Here is a 12,123-nt window from a genome sequence, read left to right as displayed (position 1 = left end):
GCATTAGATAGCTATCATTGCTGCTCTACCCCATCTCCCTTCCCTTGTTCCATAAAGGGGCCAATCTCAGCAGCCCCTGTTCTTACATTCTACCCTTCCAAACCCAGAAGACTGTCTGACCCAAGGTTGGACACCTGATCCAAGTAGAAACAAATTATTACTGGCTGACCAGATTTTCTCTTGATAATTTGAACTAAGGGAGATATGGGTTGTCAAGGGATATTGGGACTTGGAGCTAAAAAGTTAGAGTGGAGGCCACAGTAAGCCAAAGTGGTAAGCCGAAGACATATATATATGTACCAGAAAATAGGAGAGGTTGGAACAGAAACCAAGAGAAGCAGAACTGGGAAATATAGCTAACCTACTTGTTGACTCCTAACATTCCACTTTCCCTGATGCCTAGCTATATTTCTTGCTCATAAATGCCAGTGAGATTGTCTCTTATTTTCTTTTTCTCGTTACAACAATCTTCCTTTTTATTTTTCTTAAACTGATTTCTATTCCTTTCAACCAAAAAGTCTTGACTATAAAAGATAAGCTTCATTTTATCCCTTGTCTCACTACAACAATTGGAATTAGTAAGATTTTGCTAATTTTTTTTCCCCCAAGAGACAGGGTCTCCCTATGTTGTCCAGGCTAGACTTGAACTCCTGGGCTCCAGCAATCCTCCCACCTCAGCCTCTCAAGTAGCTGGGACTACAGGCATGTGCCACCGAGCCCTGGCTAGACATTACCAAATTCTATGTTGAACATGGAGAAATAGAAACAAACTAGCTCCTTGCTATTCAAAGACTGTTTGGCAGACTACACGAATCAGCATTACCAGGAAGCTTGCTGGAAATTCATATTCCCACTGAGGCAAAATTCCATATTTTAACGATACTCATGTGATTTTCACACACATTAAAGCTTGAAAAGCAAAAATCTGGCCCACTTTTACAGGTAAGAGGCCCAAAGAAGGAGAGTGCAATATATATCTATTAAAAAAAAAAAAAATCCTGAGCCAGTGTGGTGGTGGTGTACACCTGCATTTCCGACTACTCAAGAAGTTGTGTCAGGACAATTACTTGAGCCCAGGACTTTGATTCCGGCCTGGGCAACACAGTGAGACCCTATCTCTCAAGGGAACCAAATAATGTGAAGTATATTTCCAAAGCATTTTAATATCTATTTATAATTAACCTGTAATTTCTGTTGAAATAAGAATGCTTGTTAGTGCTTTAATAATACTAAATATAAATTATTCTTACCTATTCATTAAATATAGCAAGTTTTCTATAAGGTTTTAGTTATGTGAAAAACTCAATTATCTTTTCCAACTTTCAGTAATCTAAATAATCAATTTAGCTTTCCAACTAGTCCCTATCATTCTTTCTTTTTTTGAGGTGGAGTCTCGCTCTGTTGCCTAGGCTGAAGTGCAGTGGCGAAATCTTGGCTCACTGCAACCTCCACCTCCTGGGTTCAAGTGATTCTCTTGCTTCAGCCTCCCAAGTAGCTGGGACTACAGGCATGTGCCACCATGCCCAGCTAACATTTTGTACTTTTAGTAGAGACAAGGTTTCACCATGTTAGCCAGGACGGTCTCAAGTTTCTGACCTCATGATCCACCCACCTCGGCCTCCCAAAGTGCTGGGATTACAGGTGTGAGCCACCACGCTGGGCCCTTTTTTTTTGTTTCTGAGATGGAGTCTTGCTCTGTCGCCTAGCCTGGAGTACAGTGTTGCGATCTTGGCTCACTGCAACCTCCGCCTCCCAGGTTCAAGCAATTCTCCCATCTCAGCCTCTGGAATAGCTGAGATTACAGGCATACACCATCAGGCCCGACTAATTTTTGCACTTTTAGTAGAAACTGGGTTTCACCATGTTTGCCAGGCTGGTCTCAAACTCCTGACCTAGGTGATCTATCTGCCCACCTCAGCCTCCCAAAGTGCTAGGATTATAGGTGTGAGCCACCACGCCCAGCCTCCAACTAATCCCTACTATTCTAATTTTGTTGTGTTTCATCTTAATCTCAAAAAGGAGTTTTGCTCATATCTTACTTCTAAAATTTATTGCAGGAAGGAATAGGATCATAAAATAGTACATAAGGTATCTTCGATGGAACAATAAACCAAGCACACCTGTCTCTTAGTACTCTAGTTCATTAATCTACAGATGTACTGATATGTATGCTTTTTTGGAGCACAGAGAATTAAAAACACACTTTAAACATCTGAGGTAGGTCAAACATGAAAAGGTCTCTGCAGAATCTTCTAATAACATATGCCGAACTGTCCATTACATTTTTGCATCTAATCCAATGCATATATTTTGAGGCCTCCTAACAAGTTATAGTCACTCATAAGTTATATTCTCTAAAAAAGGAAAGCATAATCAGCAAAAAGTTCCAAAAACATCAGAGTGTACTAAAACCAACTGAATAAAAAAATGTTGTTTTGGTTTCTAAATATAAACCCATTTATTTATTTATTTGTTTATTATTTATTTATTTACTTTTCTGAGATGGCATTATCACTCTGTTGCCCAGGCTGGAGTACAGTGGTGCAATCATAGCTTATTGCAGCCTTCAACTTCAATCCTTCTGCCTCAGCCTCCCAACTAGCTGGAAACACAATTGTTTTTGACCGTGCCTGGTTAACTGTATTTACAGACCAGGTCTCATTATTTTGCCCAGGCTGGTCTTGAACTCCTGGCTTCAAGCGATCCTCCTGCCTCAGCCTCCCAACGTGCTTGGATTACTGGCGTGAGCCATTGAGCTGGGCTAGAAAACCTATTTTAAACACAAACTGTTTTCACAAGGTTAAAATAGTTATTCTTCTATTTTATTGAATAAAAATCTATTCAATAAAGTAAGTAAAAATGAGGGTAATACATATATGTAAGTACTGACTTTTGGGGCAGAGTTTTCTATAGGCTGACATCAAAGCAAAGACACATTATACACATAAGTAGCCTATGTTTTTTGAGGATGTCTATTATGATAATTCGCAATTATAGGGTGGGTGCAGTGGCTCACTCCTGTAATCACAGCACTTTGAAAGGCCGAAGCGGGCAGATTGCCTGAGGTCAAGAGTACGAGACCAGCCTATCCAACATGGTGAAATCCCATCTCTATCAAAAATATAAAAAATTAGTAAGGCATGGTGGTGCACGCCTACAGTCCCAGCTACTGGAGAAGCTGAGGCACAAGAATTGCTTGAATCTAAGAGGCAGAGGTTGTGGTGACCCAAAAGTGTGCCACTGCACTCCAGCCTGGGCAACAGAGCAAGACTCCATCTAAAAAAAAAAATTACAATTATAGGCTAATTATAAAGAGATATTAAACTGTTCTGGAGAGATACTTCACAATATACACTTCTTAAAGGTATGGTAGTTTTTTTGTTTTTTGTTTTGAGATGGAATCTCACTTTGCCACCCAGGCTGGAGTGCAGTGGTGCTCACTACAACCTCTGCCTCCCAGGTTCACATGATTCTCCCGCCTCAGCCTCCTGAGTAGCTAAGATTACAGGCGCACACCACCACACCCGGCTAATTTTTTGTATATTTAATAGAGACAGGGTTTCACTAAGTTGGCCAGACTAGTCTCAAACTCCTGACCTCGTGATCCACCCACCTTGGCCTCCCAAAGTGCTGGGATTTCAGGCATGAGCCACCTCCCCCAGCAAAGCTATGCTACTTTTAAATCCATCTAAAGGTATGCTACTTTTAAATCCAATTAACTTGCCCCAGCCCAGTTTTAACTAACGTTCCTGCTAGAACCAGGTCCAGAGTATAAAAAAGACTAACACAAGTAATTTAATATTATGAGCATCTTTTTTTTTTTTTTTTTGAGATGGAGTTTTGCTCTTGTTACCCAGGCTGGAGTGCAATGGCGCCATCTCGGCTCACCGCAACCTCCGCCTCCTGGGTTCAAGCAATTCTCCTGCCTCAGCCTCCTGAGTAGCTGGGATTACAGGCACGCGCCACCATGCCCAGCTAATTTTTTGTATTTTTAGTAGAGACGGGGTTTCACCATGTTGACCAGGATGGTCTCGATCTCTTGACCTCGTGATCCACCCTCCTCAGCCTCCCAAAGTGCTGGGATTACAGGCGTGAGCCACCGCGCCCGGCCTATGAGCATCTTTTATACCCTTAAAAACCATTAATAATTTCTTTTATCTTGAAGATATCTCCATACATAAGAATGACTTCTAAGAAAGAATGGCAGATCTTTCCCCCTTTCTTAGAACCTCTCTTTAGAACTTCTGCTATGCAAGCTATGTACTTAAATATAGTTGCTTAGGGTTGTCTGCTAAGCATCTATTAGGTACCAAATGTTTTGTTCACTCTCTGCTCCTTAGAAGCTGATGCCACCATTAACTAGCTAGAATTCCCTTCCCCTCACCATGGAAGGGTAGAGTTAAAAGGGGCACAGATCACTGGGCTGGAGTGAAGGCAAGACTCATGGAGTCTGTGGACATTTTACTGAAGATTAAAAGATGGGAAAAAGGGCTCGGTGCGGTGGCTCACACCTGTAATCCCAGCACTTTGGGAGGCTGAGGCAGGTGGATCACCTGAGGTCAGGAGATGGAGACCAGCCTGGCCAACAAGATGAAACCCTGTCTCTACCAAAAATGTAAAAACTTAGCTGGGTGTGGTGGCTGGCACCTGTAATCTCAGCTACTTAGGAGGCTGAGACAGGAGAATCACTCCATCTGGGAGGTGGAGGTTGCAGGCAGTGAGCCCGGATCACGCCATCGCACTCCAGCCCGGGCAACAAGAGTAAAACTCACTCTCAAGGAAAAAAAAAAAAAAAAAAAAAAGATGAGAAAAGAGTCAGCCTTTTTTTCTTTTTTTTTGGAGAGGAGTCTTGCTCTGTCGCCCAGGCTGGAGTGCAGTGGTGCAATTTTGGCTCACTGCAACCTTTGTCCCGGGGTTCAAGCCTCCTGAGTAGCTGGGATTACAGGTGCCTGCCACCAGGCCCAGCTAATTTTTTTATTTTTCGTAGAGAAGGGGTTTCACCATGTTGGTTAGGCTGGTCTCAAACTCCTGACTTTAAGTAATCCACCCACCTTGGCCTCCCAAAGTGCTTGGATTACAGACATGAGCCACTGCACCCAGCTGGCAGCTAAACATTTTTAAAAGCTAAACATTTTAAAATATTACACAGGTAATATTTTGTCTTTTTTTCTTTTTTTGAAACAGGGTCTCACTCCATCAACCAGGCTAGAGTGCAATGGTGTAATCACATCCCCCTTCAACCTGTATCTCCAAGGCTCAAGAGATCGTCTTACCTTATCCTCCCAAGTAGCTGAGATTACAGGTGTGCAGCACATCCAGCTAATTTTTGTATTTTTTTTTTAATAGAGACGGGGTCCCATTATGCTATGTTACCCAGACTGATCTCAGACTCCTGGGATCAGGCAATCCTCCTGCCTTGGCCTCCCAAAGTGCTGGGATTACAGGTGTGAGCGATCACATCCAGACTAATGTAGTCCTCTTAAGTTAAAATTAAATAAGGATTTTAGTCTACCATATTTTTCTTCACATTATGAATTCACCAGTCCTAAAATAAGGAATAAGATGAGCAAAAGGAGGCCAGGCGTGGTGGCTCACGCCTGTAATCAAAGCACTTTAGAGGCCAAGGCAGGCGGATCACTTGAGATCGGGAGTTCAAGACCAGCCTGACCAACATAGTGAAACCCCGTCTTCAAAAAAAAAAAAAAGATGAGCAAAAAGGAGTCAGTGTTTAACTGGACTAAAGAACATTAGTTACCCTGAGTTTTCCTTGAGTGGACATGTCTGTAATTGCTATGTGTCTTACTATAGTTGAATGATGAAATATATAGACATTTGAACAAAATTAACACATAGGTTTAACTTGATATTTTCCTCACTCTCTAAAATTAGGCAAACTTTCTCCAGCATTGCATTCAATAGTAACACAATAAAACAACTTATAAGGATGCAATAAAGCCTAGTGACATTCCATTTTGAGATTCTCCTTTCACACAAACTGGTAAACAGAGAATGCTGACAATTATAATTCAACAATCCTTCTTGGGTATAATTCTAACAAACCCAGAGTTTAGACTTCTAAACACAGATTAAAAAGTCTAGCCAGTGCAGGGCTCAGTGGCTCACCCCTGTAATCCCAGCACTTTGGGAGGCCAAGGCAGGCAGATCACCTGAGGTCGGGAGTTCACAACCACCCTGACCAACATGGATCAACCCCATCTCTACTAAAAATACAAAATTAGCCGGGCGTGGTAGCGAATGCCTGTAATCCCAGCTACTCAAAAGGCTGAGGCAGAAGAATTGCCTGAGCCCAGGAGATCTCAAAAAAGTCTGCAGAGCTCAGTGGCTCATGCCTGTAATCCCTGCACATTGGGAGGCCAGGGCGAGCGGATCACAAGATTAGCTGGGCGTGGTGGTATGCACCTGTAATCCCCAGCTACTCAGGAGGCTGAGGCAGGAGAATTGCTTGAAATCAGGAGGCGGAGATTGCAGTGAGCCGAAATTGCACCACTGCACTACAGCCTGGAAGACAGTGTGAGACTTTATCTCGAAAAAAAAAAAAAAAAAACAAGAAAAGATTAAAAAATAAAAGCATTTAATCCCAAAGCACTGATATTTTCTCTATTCCATTTTTTTTTTTTTTTTTTTTTGGTAAGGCGCACCATCAGAATTTATTTATTTATTTATTTATTTATTTTATTTTATTTTATTGCATTTTAGGTTTTGGGGTACATGTGAAAAACATGCAAGGTTGTTGCATAGGTGCATACGTGGCAGTATGATTTGCTGCCTCCCTCCCCTTCACCTATATCTGGCATTTCTCCCCATGCTATCCCTCCCCAACTCCCCACCCCCCTGCTATCCCCCCCCTCCCCCCAACAGACCCCCGTGTATAGTGCTCCCCTCCCTGTGTCCATGTGTTCTCCTTGTTCAACACCCGCCTATGAGTGAGAACATGTGGTGTTTGATTTTGTGTTCTTGTGTCAGTTTGCTGAGAATGATGTTTTCCAGGTTCATCCCTCTATTCCATTTTTAAAAAATGTTTATTTTTGGCCTGGCATGGTGGCTCACGCCTGTAATCCCAGCACTTCGGGAAGCCAAGGCGGGCGGATCACGAGGTCAAGAGATCAAGACCACCCCAGCCAACATGGGGAAACCCCGTCTCTATATATTATTTAAAAAAAAAAATGTTTATTTTTGATTTCATACTCCTCACAAAGGTCATGACTTATACACTGGAAAAAAAATAGTACTAGTTCTCTTAAATTAAAATAGAGAACCTGCTAGTAATAGATAGGTTGGGCAAACACCACAAAAAAAGTTTATATAATCTGGTCCAGTCACCATCAAATAAATTAGGTTAAGAGCTTCTTAACTAGTTCCACCTCCTGTCTGCTCTCTCATCTTCATCATGCAAAAATTAGACTTTCCATGTTACTTCTGCCTTACCTAAGTCTTCAAAGTGGTCCAGTCTACTAGGCTCAGCTCTGAGACAAGAGGCCAGAATCCACTAAATGTACCAAACATTGCAGATAGCGTGTAAAATATTTCAAACACACATATGATCACAACTACTTATTTGTCAAATTTACATACGTGTCACTTAATAAAATACAAATTCATTCCCAAGTATCATGGAATTGACAGGAACATTCTGACACCATTCTAAATAGGCCAACCTCATCTCCTACTACCATCCAACATAAACCCTCTGCTCCTGACAAGTTATCCTTACCTAAACACATAAAAGTTTCACACTAACCTTCAAGCCTACTACTCTGTTTCTCCTAGCCTGGAATATTCTTCCCTTGTCTCTACTTATCCAAACCTTACTTCTCTGGCAAAGCACAACGGCTCATGCCTGTAATTCCAGCATTTGGGGAGGCCAAGGCAGGAAGACACTTGAGCCCAGGACTTTGAGACACGCTGGCCCCTTCTCTACAAAAAAGAAATAATTGGCTGGGCATGGTGACACACCTGTAGTCCCAGCTACTTGGTGGGGTGGGGGGTGCTGAGGTGGGAAGATCACATGAGCCCAGGTGGCTGAGGCTGCAGCAAGCTATGATCACGCCACTGCACTCCAGCATGGGTGACACAGTGAGACCCCTGTCTCGAGCCACAAAAAACAAGCCTTACTTCACCATGAAGGCATGTCTTCACATCTCTTCCCTGTCTTTCTATAGATTTGTGATCTATAGATGTCATGTGACAGCATCATAAGAATAATTGTGTTGAGGGCCGGGCGCGGTGGCTCAAGCCTGTAATCCCAGCACTTTGGGAGGCCGAGGCGGGTGGATCACGAGGTCAAGAGATCGAGACCATCCTGGTCAACATGGTGAAACCCCGCCTCTACTAATACAAAAAATTAGCTGGGCACGGTGGCGCGTGCCTGTAATCCCAGCTACTCAGGAGGCTGAGGCAGGAGAATTGCCTGAACCCAGGAGGCGGAGATTGCGGTGAGCCGAGATCGCGCCATTGCGCTCCAGCCTGGGTATCAAGAGCGAAACTCCGTCTCAAAAAAAAAAAAAAAAAAAAAAAAAAGAATAATTGTGTTGAATGTTTTGTTGTAATTATAAAATAAGATAAAGAGCACTTAGGAAGTTTCAAGGTTTTATTTTTTGAATAGCTTTAGGTAAAAATCATGAATAATACAACTGGCTGCTATCTCAAGCAAGATGTCAATCTTTAGGGATCCCCTATCTGGAAAACACTTTAAGGAAACCCAGACCTTGGATTATTGTCATCTTCAGTAGTAGAGTCTTCAAAACAATTTTTCTTTAATTCAGAGTAGATTTACACATTAACAACAATTCATTTCTCAGTTTTTGAAGTTATATTAAGTTACCTAGTTCCTTCCTCTGGATCTTTCACTGAAGAAAACAAAATTAAAAAAAAAAAAAGTTACCTGGTTCCACTGTCCATAAGCTGGAAAAATACCCAGATACATAAAGCTGACAGAGCCCAATTAGACTGTTGGTAACTTTTTTTTTTTTTTTTTTTTGAGACAGAGTTTTACACTGTCACCCCGGCTGGAGTGCAATGGTGTAATCTCGGCTCACTGCAACCTCCGCCTCCTGGGTTCACGTGATTCTCCTGCCTCAGCCTCCTGAGTAACTGGGATTACAGGCGCACACCACCACACCTGGCTAATTTTTTGTATTTTTAATTGATACGGGGTTTCATTATGTTGGTCAGACTGGTCTCGAACTCCTGACCTCGTGATCCGCCCACCTCAACCTCCCAAAGTGCTGGGATTACAGGCATGAGCCACCGTGCCCAGCAGTGACATTTTAAATTATTTGAAAATACATTAACATTTTCTGCTACACATTCTTAAAAGTTCTTCACCTTAGCCATCACTGGTGGTGGAACACATCTATGTGACTTATAGACAAACTTGTTAGAATCACTTCAAGCTTCTGAGCTTTAAAATCATTTGAAGAACAATTCCATACCAACACGGAATCAAAGTATTTCGTTTCTAGGTACAGTGTTTTCCTTAAAACAATATTGAAAGCTGTGAGATTCTGCAATCATAGAAGCAGTAGGAATAAAGAGAAAGCAAAAATCAAAACTAAAACCGTGAGAAATGTCAGGATAATGCAGTGGGGAAAAAAACTTTCGAATGACTGACCTTAGCTGTAACTAAGTAATTGCTAATATTTATTTAGCCCCCACTTCATATTCAAGCATTACTCTCAATCTTTTACGTGATTTCGTTTAACCCACACACCACCTGTTAAGTAGATATTATTATTATCCCCATTTCACAGTTCAGATACTGAGCTTTTGAAAGTTACCGAGTCCAAGGTCAAAAGTAAACAGTAGGGCAGGGACTCAAACCCAGGTGTACCTGCCGCCTGGAAGTTTTAAGTCCTTGCTCCTAACTGCAACTTCATTGATCTGGCATTATGACTTTATAAGTCATATATCCACCCTGGACCTCAGTTTATTCATCTGTAAAAACGCAACGAATGCTACAGTGTAGCTCCTTCCAGCTCTACCTAGCGTAGTTATTATCTACCTTACAATCTACCTGAGCGTCAACAAGCCAGTGTCATCCCTTCTTTTAACTGAATTCAACTCAAACAGCATTTACAAAGCACCTACTAGGTGTCCAGCCTTTTGCTGCGCGAGCGCCCAAGCCCAACTCCCCAACGGTCGCTGCTCTCTCCCCGACGTCAGCAGGCTCCCTCTTTCCTAGCAACTCTCCGAGACCATCTGGGGTTCTTCGCCCCTCTGGAGCCCCTCCGGGCACACAGATGTCTCGGGCCAGTCCCAGCTCTGGTCCCTAGGTCCACTCACCCTTCTGGTGGTCTCCGCTGATAGGCGCCGCAGGACCCCGCGTTCCCGCTGCCCCGTCCCCGACGGGGATTGTGTGGTGAGTGCCTGTCTGCGATCGTTCAGCGACTCTGCCTTTCGCCATGGCTGCAGCAAGGAAAGTGGAGGGAGCGGTGTGTTGCCGCGCCCCCTAAACAACAAAACTACGTCGCACGCTCCTTACGACGCCAAAGGGCCACCGCCAGAGCCACTTCCGGCGCGACCTCCTCACCCGAGACAACCTCAGCACCGCGAGCACAGCGACGCCCAGGTAAGACCCGCAGCGTCCACCCCAAACTAAACCCCACCCCGTGCCGCCCCCAAGCCTCGCGCGCTCGCGCCGGCCCAGTAACCGCGAGACGAGTCAGGGTCCTGGACCGCCCCCTCCAGTGTTCCGCCCCGCCCCGCGCCCGCGCCCGCGGGAAGCATGCGCAGTTGCAGCACCCAAGTCACCCGGCTGCGGCTAGCTGGCACCGGCATCTAAGCGCAGCCTTAATTATCCGGAAGTGCAGCCCCAGGGACTTCAAACCTTTTGTCCAGGCCGCCGGAAGTGCCTGCGAGTGATTAGTCGGCGTTTCGCGGCTGAGGCTGATTCAGCCCATTACGTCAGTTCCGCAGCTGCTGTCTTCAATTTGGAAGCGCCGGAGAGTGTTTGGTCTAAAGATGGTGGAAGATATAAAGGCTGAGCAAAACCTACCTGAATTTCGGAAAACTAAGGCTCAGAGAGGGCTACCTACCACCTGAAGGTCACAGGGTGGCAAAAATGGGCTTAGAATCCAGGTTGTCCTGTTCCCAAAGCTAACTGTTTTGCATTAGCTGTTGCCCCTTAAAACTGCTAAACCCAAGTAACTGCTACAGTTGGCTTATACTTAAGCGGAAACATGCCTTTTCCACAGTTAACTTTTTCTGCTTCTACCCCTCAGAGCACATTCAGCTTACAAACCTTGGTTACCTCTTGAAAGCAATTTGGAGGTCGGGCGCGGTGGCTAACGCCGGTAATTCCAACACTATGGGAGGCCAAGGCAGGTGGATCATTTCAGGCCAGGAGTGTGAGACCAGCCTGGCCAACATGGTGAGATGAGACCACGTCTCCACTAAAAATACAGAAATTAGCTGGGCATGGTGGCTTGTAATCTCAGCTACGCGAAAACCTGAGGAGAATCGCTTGAACCTGGAAGGCTAAGGTTGCAGTGAGAGATTGCACTGCTGCATTCCAGCAGAGGCGACAGCAAGACTCCAACTCAAAAAAAAACAAAAAACTGATTGTTCCTATTCAGTAATTACATTTCTAGGAAATTATTCCATGAAAATAAACATAAATAATTCCTTCTGTAGTAGTATAACTAAAAAAATGAAAGCAATCTAAAAATCCAACACTAAATAAAAATGGTTAAGTAAATTATGGGAAACCCATTAAATTGGACGATGCTTATGGGAAAACATTCCAAGAGATAACTATTAAAAAAAAGGCCAGGTGTTTTAGTTCAAAACAGTGTATGAAAATAAATAATATTAAAAAAAAAAAAAAAGGCCGGTTGTGGTGGCTCATGCCTGTAATTCCAGCTCTTTAGGAGGCCAAGGTGAGCGAATCACGAGGTCAAGACATCGAGACTATTATGGCCAACATGGTGAAACCCTGTCTCTACTAAAAATACAAAAATTAGCTGGACGTTGGCCCCTGTAGTCCGAGCTACTGGGGAGGCTGAGGCAAGAGAATCCCTTGAACCTGGGAGGCAGATGTTGCAGTGAGCCGAGATGGCGCCGCTGCACTCCAGCCTGGTGATAGAATGAGACTCCGTCTAAAAA

General features: G+C 43.8%; 1 protein-coding gene across 3 annotated transcripts in view; it reads right to left on the bottom strand.

Moving 5' to 3' along the window:
- TMEM41B (transmembrane protein 41B) overlaps window positions 1-10,851 on the bottom strand; it is a 28,719-nt gene extending 17,868 nt beyond the window's left edge. For 2 of the 3 annotated variants that reach the window (XM_064365189.1, XM_012456692.3), the window contains exon 1: window positions 10,303-10,614. In XM_064365189.1, the coding sequence (XP_064221259.1) occupies window positions 10,303-10,423 (121 nt within the window). In that variant the 5' untranslated portion in view covers window positions 10,424-10,614. Of the gene's footprint in view, window positions 1-10,302; window positions 10,615-10,761 lie in introns of those variants that run through there. The other variant, XM_064365190.1, reaches the window with a different exon arrangement.
- Window positions 10,852-12,123: the final 1,272 nt, after the last annotated feature.

This window comes from Aotus nancymaae, unplaced genomic scaffold, assembly GCF_030222135.1.
Source record: "Aotus nancymaae isolate 86718 unplaced genomic scaffold, 86718_ANA_hifiasm-v0.15.2.pri h1tg000059l, whole genome shotgun sequence".
Lineage (NCBI taxonomy): Eukaryota > Metazoa > Chordata > Mammalia > Primates > Aotidae > Aotus > Aotus nancymaae.
The sequence above is the reverse complement of the archived record's forward strand: the minus strand, read 5'-3'. Positions and strand labels throughout refer to the sequence as shown.